At 44.1% G+C, this 18,108-nt stretch overlaps 1 protein-coding gene across 1 annotated transcript in view; it reads left to right on the forward strand.

The window, feature by feature from the left end:
* PCP4L1 (Purkinje cell protein 4 like 1) overlaps nucleotides 1–17,194 on the forward strand; it is a 19,258-nt gene extending 2,064 nt beyond the window's left edge. The window contains exons 2-3 of the mRNA XM_081968301.1: nucleotides 14,243–14,297; nucleotides 15,297–17,194. Coding sequence (XP_081824427.1) covers nucleotides 14,243–14,297; nucleotides 15,297–15,442 — 201 coding nt within the window. The 3' untranslated portion in view covers nucleotides 15,443–17,194. The remainder of the gene's footprint in view (nucleotides 1–14,242; nucleotides 14,298–15,296) is intronic.
* The last annotated feature ends 914 nt before the right edge of the window (nucleotides 17,195–18,108 follow it).

Raw genomic sequence — 18,108 nt, forward strand, 5'->3', positions numbered from 1 at the left:
GAATTCACGCAGAAGGAGGAGGAGGAGGAGAAAGAGGAGGAGGAGGAGGTAGATGAAGAGGAGGAATGGAGAAGATGGAGAAGGAGAAAATAGATGAGGAGGAGGAGGAATGGAGAAGGAGAAGGAGGAGGAGAGAAGATAGGCAAGGAGGAAGAGGAGAAAAAAAGAAAAGGTGGAGAAAGTAGAGGAGGAGACAGAGGAGAAGAAGGAGAAAATAGACGAGGAGGAGGAGGAATGGAGGAGAAGAAGAAGAAGGAGAAGAGAAGATAGACAAGGAGGAGGAGTGGAAACAAGGATGAGGTGGAGGAAGAGATGGAGGAGAAAGAAAAAATAGATAAGGAGGAGGAATGGAGAATAAGAATAGAAGATAGACAAGGAGGACAAGGAGAAACAAGGAGAAGGTGGAGGAGGAGATGGAGGAGGAGAATGAGAAAATAGACAAGGAGGAGGAGGAATGGAGAAGGAGAAGGAGGAAAAGAGAAGATAGGCATGGAGGAGGAGGAGGAGGACAAGGAGAAACAGGGAGAAGGTGGAGGAGATGGAGGAGAAGAAGGAGAAAATAGATGAGGAGGAGGAATGGAGAAGGAGGAAAAGAGAAGATAGGCATGGAGGAGGAGGAGGAGGAGGAGGAGGAGGAGGAGGAGGAGGAGGATGGTGGAGGAGGAGACAGATAAGGAGGACGAGGAAATGATAGACAAGGAGAAGATGGAGAAAGAAGAGGAGGAGAGAAGATAGACGAGGAGGAGGAGAAGTTAAACAAGAAGAAGATGGAGAAGGAGGAGGAGACGGAGATGGAGAAGGAGAAGATAGACGAGGAGGAGAAGGAGAAGGAGATAGACGAGGAGAAGACGGAGCAAAAGGAGGAAAGAGAAGATAGACTAAGAGGAGGAGGAGAAGAAACAAGGAGAAGATGGAGGAGACAGAGAAGGAGAAGATAGACAAGGAGGAGGAGAAGGAGTTGGATACATGGACTTCAAGCAGTTGAAGTCCATGTATCTTCAGGTTAGGTGTTTTCCACCCTCCCATTCCTTCCAAGGCCTAAGCTGTCTCTTATCTCTTTCTCTTCTCTTGGCAGTCCCTTTCACTCCACTCTCCCAAGGTCTTTCTCGCATACACTTGCAAAGAGTAACAGCGAAGGGGTTACTATGGCCTGTTAATGCCCCATCCATGCCCATCGACTTATCTTGAACCGTCCATTAAAATAAGTCACCTTGGTCAAACTTTGCTCAAAGTTTCGCTTTCTTAAAAAGAACCTGGGTCTACTTCCTACCCCGTTAGCGCTAGATCTCCCCGAAACATCAAATGTTGTTGCTTTGACAACATTGCTTAATTTGTTAACTGGACACCACAAAGGTTTTTGAAGCAGGTTAAGACTTATAAAGGGACACGGTAGCTCAGGGGCTAAGACGCTGAGCTTATCGATCAGAAAGGTTGGCAGTTCGAATCCCTAGCGCCGCATAATGGAGGGAGCTCCCGTTGCTTGTCCCAGCTTCTGCCAACCTACCCGTTCGAAAGCAGGTAAAAAATGCAAGCAGAAAAATAGGAGCCACATTTGGTGGGAAGGGAACAGCAGACGTCTTCGGACAGCGCTGGCTCTTCAGTTTTGAAGCGGAGATGAGCACCGCCCCCTAAAGTCAGGAACGAGCAGCACAGATGTGCGAGGGGAATTTTTACCTTTACCTAAGACTTCTAAAAATCCCGCTCACCTCACCAATTTGAGCCAGAAGAAAATTAGCTTCTCTCTGCATCGCTCCAGTGCAAATTTCCTTTTCTATTTTTTTCCCCACTCCAATATTGAATTAATAATTCATTTCTCACACTTGACAGAAAGTCAATGCTCTTTCTCTCTCTCTCTCATTTTTTGCAAATCGTACATATTCTTGTGCCAATAAAGCCACCAGCGCTAATACATTTAAATAAACTTCTTCTTTTTCTTTAAAAAAAAGAGCAGTAACGTGCTTGAGAGAGAGGAATGCAGATGAAATAATATTTGGAGTGCTGCAGGCATGGTTTTCTATCATTTATCGTTACAGCCTCCTGCCACTTTTTCGAAATAATCTCAGAACGCGTATAATACATTAATATATTTGGGCACCTATTTTTAGGACCCCAAGTCAGCTTACTGAGACAGTATCGTGTATCTAAGATAAAAAGTCATCTCAATCTGGTTTTAATACCACTTTATAATGCCTTGATAAGTGTTAATACCACTTTATAAGGCCTTGGTAAGGCCACACTTGGAATACTGCATTCAGTTCTGGTCGCCACGATGTAGAAAAGATAAGGAGACTCTAGAAAGAGTGCAGAGAAGAGCAACAAAGAGGATTAGGGGACTGGAGACTAAAACATATGAAGAACGGGTGCAGGAACTGGGTATGTTTAGCTTAAGAGAAAGAAGGACTAGGGGAGACATGATAGCATTGTTCCAATATTTCAGGGGTTGCCACAAAGAAGAGGGAGTCAAGCTATTCTCCAAGGCACCTGAGGGTAGAACAAGAAGCAATGGGTGGAAACTAATCAAGGAGAGAAGCAACTTAGAACTGAGGAGAAATTTCCTGACAGTTAGAACAATTAATCAGTGGAACAGAAGTTGCCTCCAGAAGTTGTGAATGCCCCAACACTAGAAGTCTTTAAGAAGATGCTGGATAGCCATTTGTCTGAAACGGTATAGGGTTTCCTGCCTAGGCAGGGGGTTGGACTAGAAGACCTCCAAGGTCCCTTCCAACTCTACTATTGTATTGTATTGGTTTCTATTTTTTAAATGTCTTACTGATGCCCCCCGCTTTTATTAACCCTTTATAACCAGAGGCTAATGGGACGCGGTGGCTTGGTGGCTCATATGCTGAGTTTGTCAATCAGAACGGTTGGTAGTTTGGCGGTTCGAATCCCCAGCGCCGCGTCACGAAGTGAGCTCCCGTCACTTGTCCCAGCTTCTGCCAACCTAGCCGTTTGAAAACACATGTTGACCCCCTGACCGTGCAGATGCTGCGACGGTCATAAGTGCGAGGAGCGGTTGCAAGTTCCCTTTTCGTCGCTCCGAACGGCCGCTTAACAAATGATTCGCAAGTCAAGAACTGCTGTTTTTCCCCCCTCCGAGGTCCCTTTTTTTTCCTCCTTCAAACCATCGACAACCCCGCCTGAACGGAAGCGCCTCAAACCTCCCTCCGTCTTTTCAAATATTTATATTTATTTTATTCTCCGAATGCATCGGATTCCCCACTCCAGTCGACCTTGGGGTGGCAAAGCAAACTAGAAAGAGAGAGAAAATAGAAGCATCAGCAGCAGAGCTCCAAAAACATGACATCAAACAGAACGGCCCAGAAAATAATGGTTAAATAACATTTTCCTCAAATCCGAAGGGTATTTACACTGCTGTTGGTTTTGTTCTTCTCAAATCTGGCTTTTGCAGAGGAAAAATTTCTGAGCCTGTTTTTCCCCCCCGTTAATCCTCAATTTGACAAATGTACCGTTTTTTAAAAAAAAATCCCTCTCTGCCTGCCCGTTATTTTCCTAATTCTCAATTCTGCCCGTTTTTGGAACCGTTACGGACTTCTAAAGCTATCCGAGTAGGTTTATATCCCGGAGAGATGTATAAACCTTGTCAATAAATTAAATGCACGGAATACCATCCGTAGCTTTCACACGCCGGGGCCCTGGGCTGTCCTTGCTTGATGGCTCTTTTTAATTATTTTTAATGCCTCCGGTTTTCCTTGCTGATGTTCATTTTTTAAATTGCCGTCTGTCAAGGAGACCTCCAGCGTCCGGGGGATAAATCAATTTAACAAATAGATTAAACCAAGTTCCCTGACACTTTCGGTCATCACACACACACACACACACACACACACACACACACACGAACCAAAAGGGACATGGGGTAGAAAGCGAGAACGAAAATGCCGTACGTTTTTGCTAGCTCGGTGGGGACAAGCTATGATAGTTGGTTTATTGGATAAGCCAGGCGAGGGTAACCTTGGGGGTGGGTGGGTTTGTTGGTCGAGCATCGTGTGAGAATTCAACCCCTGGCACAGCAAGTTGGGCGAAGGAAGTCAGTCTGCAAAGGTGGCTTGCGTCGTATTGGTTTAATTTTGGAAGCTGGCTAGAATATCCTAACTTAGTTTGTTGGTGGTTGGATGAACTATAAGACATCCCTGATTGAAGGGAAGTTTGAAGTGGGCTTCGCGTCGCAGGGACCCCGGTTGGTGGCGACGAAAATGGCCGAGATAAATTGAATTTATTAATTTATTTCCTTCGCGTTTTCTCTAAAACGAACAATTCTGGTCCAAACATTCAGCCCACCCATCGGGAGCTGCTGCTGGTCTCTAGGGCTGGGCGGCTTCCAACTGAGAGTTATGTACAGTTGTCGTCCTTGCTTTATGACCGCAATTGGGTTTGTATTGCTAAGCGAGGCGATTGGCTAAAAGGCTGAGCTTGATTTTGCTTTGCCAGAAGATCGCAAAAGGGACACTACGACCGTCATAAATGCGAGCCCAGCGTCCAAATGTTGCTCTCCTGAGCATGAGGACGCTGTGGCGGTCATAAGGGTGAGCCCCGGTCGTAAACCCCTTTTTATTTTCAGCGCCGTCGTAACTTCGAACTAAATGAAAGGTCGTACATTCTGCGGTCCCAGAGGAGAAAATCTCCTGCTTCAGCCGTGGGTTGGACTAGAAGACCTTTAAAGTTCCTCCCAATTCTGTGATACTGTCTTCTGAGCAGGGGTTGGACTAGAAGACCTCCAATGTCCCTTCCAGCCCTGTTATTCTGCTTTCTTAGCAGGGGGTTAGACTAGAAAACCTCCAAGGTCCCTTCCAGCCCTCTTATTCTGTCTTCTGAGCAGGGGGTTGGACTAGAAGACCTCCAAGGTCCCTTCCAGCCCTGTTATTCTGTCTTCTGAGCAGGGGGTTGGACTAGAAGACCTCCAAGGTCCCTCCCGAACGCTTGTTGTTTCTGAAACGGAATTGTCTCTCTTGCGGCTAACTGGATCGGATCTTCCAGTCAAGCATGAAATATTTTGGAAAGGTTTAGCGAAAGGATTCGTGAAGAACATCTCAATTTAATCTTTTTTTCTAAAAAAAAAAAAAAAGAAAACAGAATTAAAAACAACACTTGGGACGGGATAGAATTGAGCCAAGATTGCAGAAACGAGAAAAGTACGGTATTGATTTGCAAAAGTCAGCCAGTTGGCATCAGGCAAACTTACAGTAAGACTGCAGTGTTTCAAAAAGGGACACTCGGTGGACATAACTTGAGAGTTTCTGGATGCTTCGGGGGCTTGTGCCCTCTTACACCCCCCCCCCTTATGTCCCCATTGTGGGTCTCCCTGCAGGTGCCCCTTCCTCTTATTAGAACAAGAAGCAGTGGATGGAAACTAACCAAGGAGAGAAGCAACTTAGAACTAAGGAGAAACTTCCTGACAGTGAGAACAATTAATCAGTGGAACAGAAGTTGCCTCCAGAAGTTGTGAATGTCCCAACACTGGAAGTCTTTAAGAAGATGTTGGATAACCATTTGTCTGAAACGGTATAGGGTTTCCTGCCTAGGCAGGGGGTTGGACTAGAAGACCTCCAAGGTCCCTTCCAACTCTGTTATTCTATTCTATTCTATTCTCTATTTCTTATTCTGTTCTATTCTCTATTTCTTATTCTGTTTCCTATTCTATTCTATTTTATTTATTACATTCTATTCTAATTAGATTCGACAGTCCTGGGTCTGATCAAAAATATGACACAAATTTTCTATGCCAGCCATTTATCGAGATGCGATAAAACGTGGAAGAGCTTATTTGATTTATTTACTTTATTTCATTTTTAGGAAATTTATATTGTTGCCTAAGGGTGGCTCAGGGGCTAAGACGCTGAGCTTGTCGATCAGAAAGGCCGGCAGTTCGGCGGTTCGAATCCCTCGCGCCGCATAACGGAGTGAGCTCTCGTTCCTTGTCCCAGCTTCTGCCAACCTAGCAGTTCAAAAGCAGGTAAAACATGCAAGTAGAAAAATAGGGACCACCTTTGGTGGGAAGGGAACAGCGTTCCGTGTGCCTTCGGCGTTGAGTCATGCCGGCCACATGACCACGGAGACGTCTTCGGACAGCGCTGGCTCTTCGGCTTTGAAATGGAGATGAGCACCGCCCCCTAGAGTCAGGAACAACGAGCACATATGTAGGAGGGGAACTTTTACCTAATGCAAAGAAAGCTGAAGTGACTATATATGCATTGTTATGGTTTCCCAGGATGACCGCTTCGCTTAACAACTGAATTATCGGTCCCAAGTTTGGCTGTTGAACAAGGACTGACTTAAAAAAAGAAAAACAGCTTCCCAATTTAACCTCCAAACCTTGGGTTTTCTTGTAGCCTCTCAACCAAGTTTAGCCAGGTCTTTGCTTCTTCTCCAGTTTAGTAGCAAACCAGAAATCATTTTTGGGAGGCGGGGGAAGTGGCCAAACCAGGGAGGAAATAAAAGGCAAAAATCTGAGATAATCTCTCATCTGTGAACGCAGGATGTGGGTGGCCTATTCTAAACGTCTCAACGTTTAGGATTCAACCCAGAGCAACGGCAGGATTTTGGATGATAATAATACAATAGCAGAGTTGGAAGGGACCTTGGAGGTCTTCTAGTCCAACCCCCTGCCTAGGCAGGAAACCCTATACCGTTTCAGACAAATGGCTATCCAACATCTTCTTAAAGACTTCCAGTGTTGGGGCATTCACAACTTCTGGAGGCAACTTCTGTTCCACTGATTAATTGTTCTCACTGTCAGGAAGTTTCTCCTCAGTTCTAAGTCGCTTCTCTCCTTGATTAGTTTCCACCCATTGCTTCTTGTTCTACCCTCAGGTGCCTTGGAGAATAGCTTGACTCCCTCTTCTTTGTGGCAACCCCTGAGATATTGGAAGACTGCTATCCTGTCTCCCCTGGTCCTTCTTTCTCTTAAGCTAAACATACCCAGTTCCTGCAACCGTTCTTCATATGTTTCATATAATTCAAACCCATGCAGAAGATTCGGACCAAAATTAGACTATTTTTTAAAATAAATTCTAATATTTTATGTTTTTAAAAAAAAAAATGGATCCAAAAGATTCTATCCTCGGTTAAGGGCAGGAATGGGACTCGCTGCATTGACCATTCTCCCTTTCGCCTCTGTTTCTGACCCCCCCCTCCCCTTATTCTTTCTTCTCCTTTATCCTGACAATGCCTAAAATTGATTTTAATTACTTATTTATGGAGGCTCGATTTCTCTCCCGGGAACTGCTGTGCAGAGGCGCTCCTGGTGTAAGGTTTGTTTGAAGGTCGTAATCCATTGGCGGTGAGGTGGCGATCCTTTGAGGAGCTCGTATTTTGCATTTAGCGACTTTCTCAGCGTACGGCCTGTCGTAGGTGGGCGAAATAATCTACGTTAACGTTTTGCCCCAAATTAAAGGTGGGGTAAAGGAGGGAGGATTCGCAACCATGGTAGGTTGATGATTATTACTGCCTCTTGGCAAATAAAAGGACGGCTTAAATATTAACAATAGTAATAAACTCCATCCGGATGGTAAATGCTCAGCTGTGAACTCTATGTGGTGTCAGGAAGGGCATCCGGCCAGTAAATGCTCAACTGTGAACTCTATGTGGTGTCATTAAGGGCATCCGGCCAGTAAATGCTCAACTGTGAACTCTATGTGGTGTCAGGAAGGGCATCCGGCCAGTAAATGCTCAACTGTGAACTCTATGTGGTGTCAGGAAGGGCATCCGGCCAGTAAATGCTCAACTGTGAACTCTATGTGGTGTCATGAAGGGCATCCGGCCAGTAAATGCTCAACTGTGAACTCTATGTGGTGTCAGGAAGGGCATCCGGCCAGTAAATGCTCAACTGTGAACTCTATGTGGTGTCAGGAAGGGCATCCGGCCAGTAAATGCTCAACTGTGAACTCTATGTGGTGTCAGGAAGGGCATCCGGCCAGTAAATGCTCAGCTGTGAACTCTATGTGGTGTCAGGAAGGGCATCCGGCCAGTAAATGCTCAACTGTGAACTCTATGTGGTGTCATGAAGGGCATCCGGCCAGTAAATGCTCAGTTGTGAACTCCACGTGGCGTCAGGAAGGGCATCCGGCCGATAAACGCTCAGCTCCATCCAGTCGCCTTGGCTCTATCCCGAATGAAGGGACCACGGGTTCTTAAAAAAGGGATTTTAATAAGGATAAACTTCCAGAGATATGCACGGATTTTTTAACTTTGCCTTTGAAAGCAGCCCAAGAGAGAGACGGGGCGAAATCAATCTATAATAAGCTCTTCTCCAAAAGACTTCTTAAGCAAATCCAGATCCACCTTCCTCTTCCTCCCTGCAGCTCTGTAAAATGTGCCTCAGGGCAAGCCGACATCCAACAGGGAAAGCACCTTGCCTGCCCAAAAAGGGGACCTGGGAACCAGCTAAATTTGTCATTCAAGGTTTAAATCTCCTTTTGGGGGGGGAGGAATTTCAGGACTGCAAATTCCTAAATTGTGAACATTTTCCTTTCGTTCCTTCCTCCTCCTTTGCTTGGATGCCCTTATTTTGTCCAGGCTGACACCTTGCGTGACTTTCTGGCCTCTTCCTATATATATATATATATATTTATACTTTCCCATTTATGGAAGCAAATTCTATCTGGGTTTTCCCTCTTTCCCTCCACCGCCCCGAAAATGCCTCGTGTTTTTTTTCCTCCACTCTGTTTCTTCCCGAGTGATTATTGGAACATATGCTGCTGTTTCTTCTTCTGTCTCTTTTTTTCCTGGTCTCACCCTGTCTGCAATGGTGCGCCCATTATGGGATGGATTTGCCGTTGCCTCGGCAACAGAGGAAGGCGAGACCTCAAGGAGAAAGGCTTTAGGAAAAAAGAAGAAGAAAAAGAGAGAATAATTCGTCTTCCAAAAATTTGGAGGGGAGGGGAGCGAAGGAGAGAATTTTACAATTGGGGTTATTTTGCAGGCGTCTAAGATGCCTCCAAATTCTGCAAGGGTAGGGATCCCATCCGTCTGGCTGGCAAGATCAGGATGATGGGAGAGGTAGTCCCAGTTGTGGGGGGACAAGGGGCAGACGGGCATTTTTCCTGCTTTTCAAGAAAATTAACTTTATTCCTCCTCCGCTGGTGATTTGTCTCATGATCAAAAAAGCAAGCAATTATTTAGGCTTTGCTAGACAGTTTGAAACTTTAGTAGATATCCTCAATTTCTTAACCATGGATACTTTTAAGCTAGGTTGGCTTTGGGTTTTTTTTAGGGTATTGCGCTGGTCCAGGGAAAGAGACAGAAAGATAAAGAGGAGGGAAGAAGGAAGGAAATGAAGGGAAGGGAAGAAGGGAGGGAGGAAAAGAAGGGAAGGGAAGAGAAGAAGGAAGGAAAGGAAGAGAAAGGAAGAAGGAAGGGAGGGAAGGAGGGAGGAAGGGAAGGGAAGAAGAAAGGAAATGAAGAGAAGGGAAGGGAAAGAGAGAGAGTAAAGGAGAAAGAAAGTAGGAAGGAAAGAAAGAAAGAAAGAAAGAAAGAAAGAGAAAGAAAGAAAGAAAGAAAGAAAGAAAGAAAGAAAGAAAGATTTCCACAAAATGTAATTAATTTATGGAACTCCTTGCCACAAAGTGTGCTAAGAGTAGAAACGGGGCTGAGATTTGTTGAGAGACATCCTGGTCAATGAACCAACTCAATTGAACGACAAATACCGAAAGTCTTTTTTGCTGAAAGCAAGAGAGAAAGAGACGGGGGGGGGGGGGGGAGGGAGAAAGAAAGAGAGAACGAGAGAGAACAGCTGGGTAACAACTATCCAAGTTTATAGTGCTGTGTTATGGATGTTTTTAATTTGGCACATCCCTAAGGGTCACGAGATTGTACTGTTTAAAAACCCAATAAATAAGTAAATTTAAAAAATCATGGAGGCTTAGCTTGGGAAACACACTCCTGTTTCTTGGCAGGCTGTGTGTGTGTCAGGGGCTAAAATTTGATGAGAAAATAAGGAAAATTATCCCCGTACATCGTTCGGCCTTGCTCCAAATGAGAGTTGGCTTTAAATTCTACATTGTCCTGTTCCTTCGTTCCACCTCTCTGCCCTATCGCTGTCTGGTCGTGAGTGACAGCAACAGGCCGATGGGTATTGTTATCCCAGCAGGGAACCTGGCCTTGAAAACAGTTGGAAAGCAAAGCAAGAGAGAGAGAGAGAGAGAGAGAGAGAGAGAGAGAGAGAGAGAGAGAGAGAGAGAGAAACATCTGGCTTGGGAGGGCAAACAGATCCCTGGGCTTCCTGCAGAGCATCATAGACGGTTGAAGTAGAAAGAGGGGGGGGGAAAGCTTCGTTGAGTTTATTTATTTACATCTTTTGCCAATCTCTATATAAAAGCCAAAATACCCCTCACACATCGTCACGAAATCTCCAGAACTGTAAAGCCTATAAATGTGAAATTTGGCTCATATGCTCCTCTTGGCTTCTAGGTGCTCGCTAAGAGAGGATTTTTTGAAATGACTATCAGATCATTTCAGGGGGTTGGACTAGAAGATCTCCAAGGTCCCTTCCAATTGTTATTCTATTCTATTCTATTCTATTCTATTCTATTCCTATATTCTACTCTACTCTACTCTATTCCTATTTCTTGTACTATTCCTATATTCTATTCTATTCTATTCCATTCTATTGTGGTCTATTCTATTCTATTCTATTCTAATCCATTCCATTCTGCTCTACTCTACTCTATTCCTATTTCCTGTACTATTCCTCTATTCTATTCTATTCTATTCTATTCCATTCCATTCCACTCCATTCTACTCTACTCTATTCCTATTTCCTATAATATTCCTATATCCTGTTCTGCTCTATTCTATTCTATTCCATTCTGCTCTACTCTACTCTATTCCTATTTCCTGTACTATTCCTCTATTCTATTCTATTCTATTCTATTTTATTCTATTCCATTCCGTTCCATTCCACTCCATTCTACTCTACTCTATTCCTATTTCCTATACTATTCCTATATTCTGTTCTGCTCTATTCTATTCTATTCCATTCTGCCCTACTCTATATTCCTATTTCCTGTACTATTCCTCTATTCTATTCTATTCTATTCCATTCCACTCCACTCCACTCCACTCTATTCCTATTTCCTATACTATTCCTATATTCTGTTCTGCTCTATTCTATTCTATTCCATTCCACTCCACTCCACTCCACTCCACTCTATTCCTATTTCCTATACTATTCCTATATTCTGTTCTGCTCTATTCTATTCTATTCCATTCTATTCCATTCTGCTCTACTCTATATTCCTATTTCCTGTACTATTCCTATATTCTGTTCTGCTCTATTCTATTCTATTCTGAATCCTATTCTGAATCCTATTCTATTTTATTCATGGTCGTTCGTCGAAGACTAGCCATCTATATAAAAATGAAATAATTCCGTGTTTGAGATAAGGGTGCATTTGGAAGAGTGAAGGGAAGCCCTCCGAGGCAGAAAATTGTGCCAAAAAACACAAGAAAGGATCACACAACCTCCCCTCGTTTGTTTGTTTGTTTTTTTGCCATTTCTCCTACCTCCTGATTCTTTTTCCTCCGCTATGCGGGGAACCAACGAGAGTTTAATTGCTGTTTTTCCGGCTTAATTGCCCACCGGGGTCTAATAAAGATCAGATAGCTTCCTTTGTGCACAGCAGCTGCGGTTGGCCACTCCAGGCTGCTCAGGAAATCGGCCGTTTTGCTTTCTAGTTTTTCCCCTGGCCAGGCTGCGAGCGAGCCACCTTGGAAGGCAGATAGCAGCACATCCAGTTGGACACCTGTTCAAATCTCTTTCCTGGCCCAAAACCTCTTTCCAGGTGACCTTTCCCCAATTCAACCTGCTACTTCCTGCCCGATTACCGCCCCTTGTCTGGATCACACCAGCCGTTTGAGAAATGGCCACAATCCCCAGGCTCATTTGCATCTGAGAGAGAGAGAGAGAAAGAGAGAGAGAGACAGACAGAGAGAGAGACAGAGAGGGAGACAGACAGTGAGAGTGAGAGAGAGACAGAGACAGAGACAGAGAGAGGGAGAGAAAAAGACAGAGAGGGAGAAAGACAGAGAGAAAGACAGAGAGAGAGAGAGAGAGACAGACAGACAGAAAGTGAGAGAGAGAGACAGAGAGAGAGAGAGAGGGAGAAAGACACAGAGAGAGAGATAGACAGACACAGTGAGAGTGAGAGAGAGACAGAGACAGAGAGAGTCAGAGAGGGAGAGAAAAAGACAGAGAGAGACAGAGACAGAGAGACAGAGAGAGGGGGAGAGACAGAGAGAAAGACAGAGAGAGTGAGAGAGAGAGAGAGACGGACAGACAGAAAGTGAGAGAGAGACAGACAGACAGAGAAAGAGAGGGAGAAAGACAGAGAGAGAGAGACAGATAGACAGACACACAGAGAGATAGACAGACACAGTGAGAGTGAGATAGAGACACACAGAGGGAGAGAGGGAGAGAGAAAGACAGAGAGAGACAGAGGGAGAGAAACAGACACACAGAGAGAGACAGAGGCAGAGAGAGACAGAGACACAGAGAGGGAGAGAGGGAGAGAGAAAGACAGATAGAGAAAGAGGGAGAAAGACAGAGAGAAAGACAGAGAGAGACACACAGAGAGAGACAGAGAGAGAAAGAGAGAGAGGGACAAAGACAAAGAGAGGCAGACAGACAGACAACATTCATTTCCCTCTGGCTTCTTCTCCTTCTGTCACCTCCCTTTTCCCCTTCTTAATGTTCATCCCTTAATGAATGAATAATTTATGCCTTGCTGAATACCCGCTTCGATTGTCTGATGCTAAGCGGCTTGCACAGTTGCATGGAATATATAAAGACACAGATGGCATTCCGTAACATGTTAAGACACTCACATATACACACACACATCCCTCCTTACCTGCCATATATAATTATTATATATTGTTTACTGTATTATAAAGCAGTATACGATGCTATATAGCATATTGTTGTTATATTTTTCTTACGCATCTGAAAAGGAAAATGATGAGACAGAGAGAGAGAGAGAGAGAGAGAGAGAATAGGATTAGAGGTTAGACAGAGATGGATGGATGATAAATAGATAGATGGATAAGACCGAGAGATAGAGAGAGACACAGAGGGAAAGAGAGACAATAGAGATAGGTGATGATAGATAGATGGATGGATGGAGAGAATTGAGAGAGAGAATAGAGATGATGGATAGAAATGAATGGATGGATGATTAGATAATCTTCCATCCATCCATTATCTAGCATCTCTATTCTCTCTCTCTGAATTATCTATCTATCTATCATCTATCTATTTCTATCTAACTTAGATAATTAGATAGATAGGTAGAGATAGAGGTAGGTAGGTAGGAAGAAAGGAAGAAAAAGAAATATATATATGTGTGTGTGTGTGTGTGGGTTGTATTTGTGCTGATAAATAAATAAAGGGAGACTAGTATAGATCTATTTCAAGCTATTTAGCTCTCATCAGCTAGCCATACCCTTACCGGGATTTGAACCTATAGATAGATAGATAGATGATAGATAGATAGATAGATAGATAGATAGATAGATAGATAGATAGATAGATAGATAGATAGATAGATACCGTAGATAGATAGATAGATAGATAGATAGATAGATAGATAGATAGATAGATAGATAGAGATACAGATAGATAGATAGATAGAAATGTAGGTAGTTAGATATAGAGATATAGGTAGGTAGGTAGATAGAAAGGAAGAAAGAGAAAGAAAGAAAGAAAGAAAGAAAGAAAGATAGATAGATGATAGATAGATAGATAGATAGATAGATAGATAGATAGATAGATAGATACGGAAGGGAGGGGAAAAGAGAGGGAGGAATAGACAGATAAGCAGATTAATTTTGTGGCATATAAATTTTTCTGGAACCCATTTGGAAAAGTACAGTGCAACCTCTTTCAATGGATGCATAGATTCGTGTTTGCAAAGATGCCCCGAGGAAGAAAACCTTCTTTTGGCAGGGAGGGATTAAATGGGGAAAAAAAACCCACTGAGCTCCTTCAAAAACCCATTCCACACGACGTTTTGAAAAAACAACCACAATAAGAACAGATCGCGAGGCCAGTCCTCCATGCCAAAGCTTGTCCTTTGGAAAGGACCCCCCCCCTGGGGGGGGGGAATCTGAAGCCTGATGGCTTGGCAGCCAAGAAAGTCACCTTTCCCGAACCAGCATGAGTTCTAAACCGCCCCCCACCCTCTCTCTTTCTCTCCCCCTCAATTTAATTCTCTTTTCTTCTCCACAGCTAACCTCCAATGAGTCACCAATCTCCAGAGAGATTCCCGGGCCAGGAGAAAAAGGTGAGAGTTTTTTCCTTGTTCTCCAAACTTTGGCTGACAAGCAGGGGGGAATATATAACTCAAGGCAGTGAAGCACCTTCCCCCCTCCTGTTTTCCCACAACAATCCTGCGAGGTAGGTTGGGCTGACAGGCAGGACTGGCCCAAAATTATCCAGCTGGCTTTCATGTCTAAGGTGGGACTAGAACTCACCGTCTCCTGGTGATTGGCCCAAAGTCCCCCAGCTGGATTTTGTGTCTAAGGTGGGACTAGAACTCACCACCTCCTGGTGATTGGCCTAAAGTCACCCAGCTGGTTTTCATGTCTAAAGTGGGACTAGAATTACCACTCTCCTAGACATCATCATATTTTAATGACTCCATAATTCCTTGCGAGATGAAGCCTGAGCAATTGAATGCAGCTAGAGTATTTTTAGGGCCGGATGCCCTTCTTATCACCAGAGCAGAGTTTTGTTCAGCAGATCTATTCTCATCTTCCCCAGAGAGAGAAATATCTGCCTCTAATTAGGATTGAACTCACCGCCTCCTAGTGAATGGCCCAAAGTCTAGCATTCCTGACTAAGGCAGGACTTGAACTCATGGTAATGTTACATCTCCCCTTCCCCCCCCAAAAAAACAACAACCCTGTGAGGTAGGCTAGGCAGAGAGGGAAGGACTAATCTTGGGGCCATCTGTAGTTGAGAAACTGAACTCAGCACTTCATCTGATACCTTTCCCATTATCCTTTTGCAGAAAGGATGGAGGGAAGGGACAGAGGCAAGGATGCTCTCTCACCCCATTGGATAGTGGTTGCTAGGCAACCTGGAAGCACTGATGCTTTCTGTCTATGTTCCATTATAGGTGGTTGTCTGGTAGCTAGGTTACCTTGTCCGCTTGTACGTTAACGCAATGCCCAGAAATCCTGATTCTCTTTTCTAAATTTTTCATCCACTGTCCAAGGATAAAAACATGGTTTTTGCAAACGACGTTGGAAAACTGCAACGATTGTTTTCTCCCCTGCAGACAAAATCGAAAACCCCAAGAAAACAGAGCCGGAAGAAGAAGAAATTGATATCGATTTAAATGCCCCCGAAACGGAGAAGGCCGCTCTCGCCATCCAGGGGAAATTCCGACGTTTCCAAAAACGGAAGCAGGATCCCAGTTCCTGAGCCTTTCGGAAGTCTTCCCACCTCGCCTTGACCCGCTTTTCCTCCTCTTGCCCCCCGTAACCCCACCGCGATTCCATTTTCCTCTCTTCTCTTCCCACCACGACGAAGGTGGGGGGGTGTCCTCTGATCTTCAATTAATTTTAATTTTTGCACGTCCTGGGAAAATGGTCAAAGCAGAGGAAGGGAGGGGATGGGGTGAGGTGAGTGGAAGCATGTGCTGAGCGCACACAGGCCTTCCACTCTGCTTCACTGGAAGCCACCGAGAGATGTCGTTCAGTCCTCGACTTACGACTGGTCGTTGAACAAGCAGTCAAGTTACAACGGGCTCTTTTTAAAAAAAAAATCTACTTATGACCCATCCTCGGAGTTACGACTGCCATGCTTCGGTTGGCACGGGATCGCAATTGGGGCACTCGCCAACCGGCTTGCCTTTGTGATGGTTGCGGCATCCCATGGTTGCTATCATCAAGGGAAGGGTTGTTACTCTATAAATGGAGGGTTGAGATTTTAATCTTCCTTTTAGGAAATTGGGAACACAGTTCCCACACTTTGATGCCAACTTCTAAACATTTACAGTGAAGGCACCACATGGAAGGGAAATTATTTTTTCCCACCCTGCGAGGTTGGTTCTCTAAAATTATTCAAACCTTGCTATAAAGTTTTAAATCCTTTGGGTACCAAATCCTGCCCTCCAAAGACCCCTTGCAAAATTGCAAAAATAGAAAATTTGTGAGCCATGTCCAAGTTCCATTCGCAAGCTAGGATTTGAAAACGGGTCCGTTTTGTGTCCCCATGTGGTCGCCAAATTTTTCCTTCCCTGCCTGATCGAGGATTCTAGGACAACTCGCCGCGGCCAACCCAACTTGCCGCAGGACAGTTCAACACCGCATTCATCATTTCATTCAGTGACTTTATTTTCTTATTGGCGACCACGTTGTCATCCAACTCATTGTGATTCTTGTATTTCTGGTTTGACTTCCTTCACGTGGTTATTACGGGCCGCGGTTCCATCAAAATTAAGTTAACTTTCATATTTGTTGGATTGTCTTGTGACAAGTTCCCCGTGGCAAGTTGGCCATAGTCAGTCGTCCCATTCCATTGACCAAAGGCCTCATAAAAATCCTGGCAAATTCATTCAAAGAACCAAAAGCATCGATGCAGGGAAAATATTCACTTGAAATTCTAAAATTAAACTCGTTTCGAAACAAGAAAATCGAGCACTGAAGCTCAATGCCAACCTAGACAACATGTTGAAAAGAGGGGAAAAGTGATGATGGGATCCCACTTTTCTCAAGAGGCAACCTTGCACGAGAGGCACCTGTCTTTTGCACCGATAAGAGTGAAACCGTGAGCAAGATTGGGAGCTCCCACCCACGGAAACATTTTTTGTGAGTCCGATATGCTTTCTACGAAGTCAGCTTCAAGTTCCTTAAGCCATTCTTCGCCAAAAGAACAGCCAAGTGTTTCTACCAAACTCCATGTCCATCCTACGTGGCCACCAGATCTCAGCACCCCGGTTTCTCTGTCCGTTCACCCACAAAAAGGGCTACAAAGCCATGCTTCCCTCCTCAGGGCCCAGTTTATTATGAGCCAAGAAAATAAGCAAGAACAAGCCGAGATCCATCCGTCAAGGTCACGGGCACATTTTCCCCCCACTCCCACTTAGCTGCCTCACAGCCATTCTACTTCTGGGCCAGTGGTGGATGCAAAATTCGGTGGCGGGCAATAAAACATTGTCAAGAATGAATAAAAGTTGTCCTCCTGGGCACTGACTGACCTGCTTTGAAGACTGACACGTTTAGCATGTTAATAAAATAATCAGGGGAAAAAACAAATTCCGTTTCGTTTTGGTCCCTCGGCTTCTTTTCTCTTTGTTTTGTCTGAGTTGTTGACACAGCTCCTATTTGCAGATTTCAGTGTTCTGGTTTTGTAGATAGATGAGATAGATAGATAGATAGATAGATAGATAGATAGATAGATGGATGGATGGATGGATGGATGGATGGATGGATGGATGGATGGATGGATGGATGGATGGATGGATGGATGATGGATGGATGGGATAGATGATAGATAGATGGATGGAGGATAAATGGATAGATAGATAGATAGATAGATAGAGAGAGAGAGAGAGAGAGAGAGAGAGAGAGAGAGAGAGAGAGATAGATAGATAGATACAGGAAAATAGATTAGATGATAGATAAATGAAAATAGGATAGATGGATGGATGGAGGGATAGATAGAAAGATAGATGATAGATAGGATAGATAGAGATAGAGATGGATGGATGGATAGATGGATGGATAGATGGATAGATGGATAGATGGACAGATGGATAGATGGATAGATGGATAGATAGATAAATAATACAAAGAAAGAAAGAAAGAAAGAAAGAAAGAAAGAAAGAAAGAAAGAAAGAAAGAAGAAAGAAAAAGAGTAGGTAGGTAGTAGGTAGGTAGGTAGTAGGTAGGTAGGTAGGTAGGCAGATAGATAGATAGATAGATAGATAGATAGATAGATAGATAGATAGATAGATAGATAGATAAAATCTGATCACTTGACCACGGGGATGCTGCAACGTACATGTGAAAAATGGTCGTAAGTCCCTTTTTCAGTGCCCTTCTAACTTTGAACGGTCACTAAATGAACAGTTGCAAGTCGAGGAC

The sequence above is a fragment of the Natrix helvetica genome, assembly GCF_964273705.1.
Source record: "Natrix helvetica genome assembly, chromosome: 16".
NCBI lineage: Eukaryota > Metazoa > Chordata > Lepidosauria > Squamata > Natricidae > Natrix > Natrix helvetica.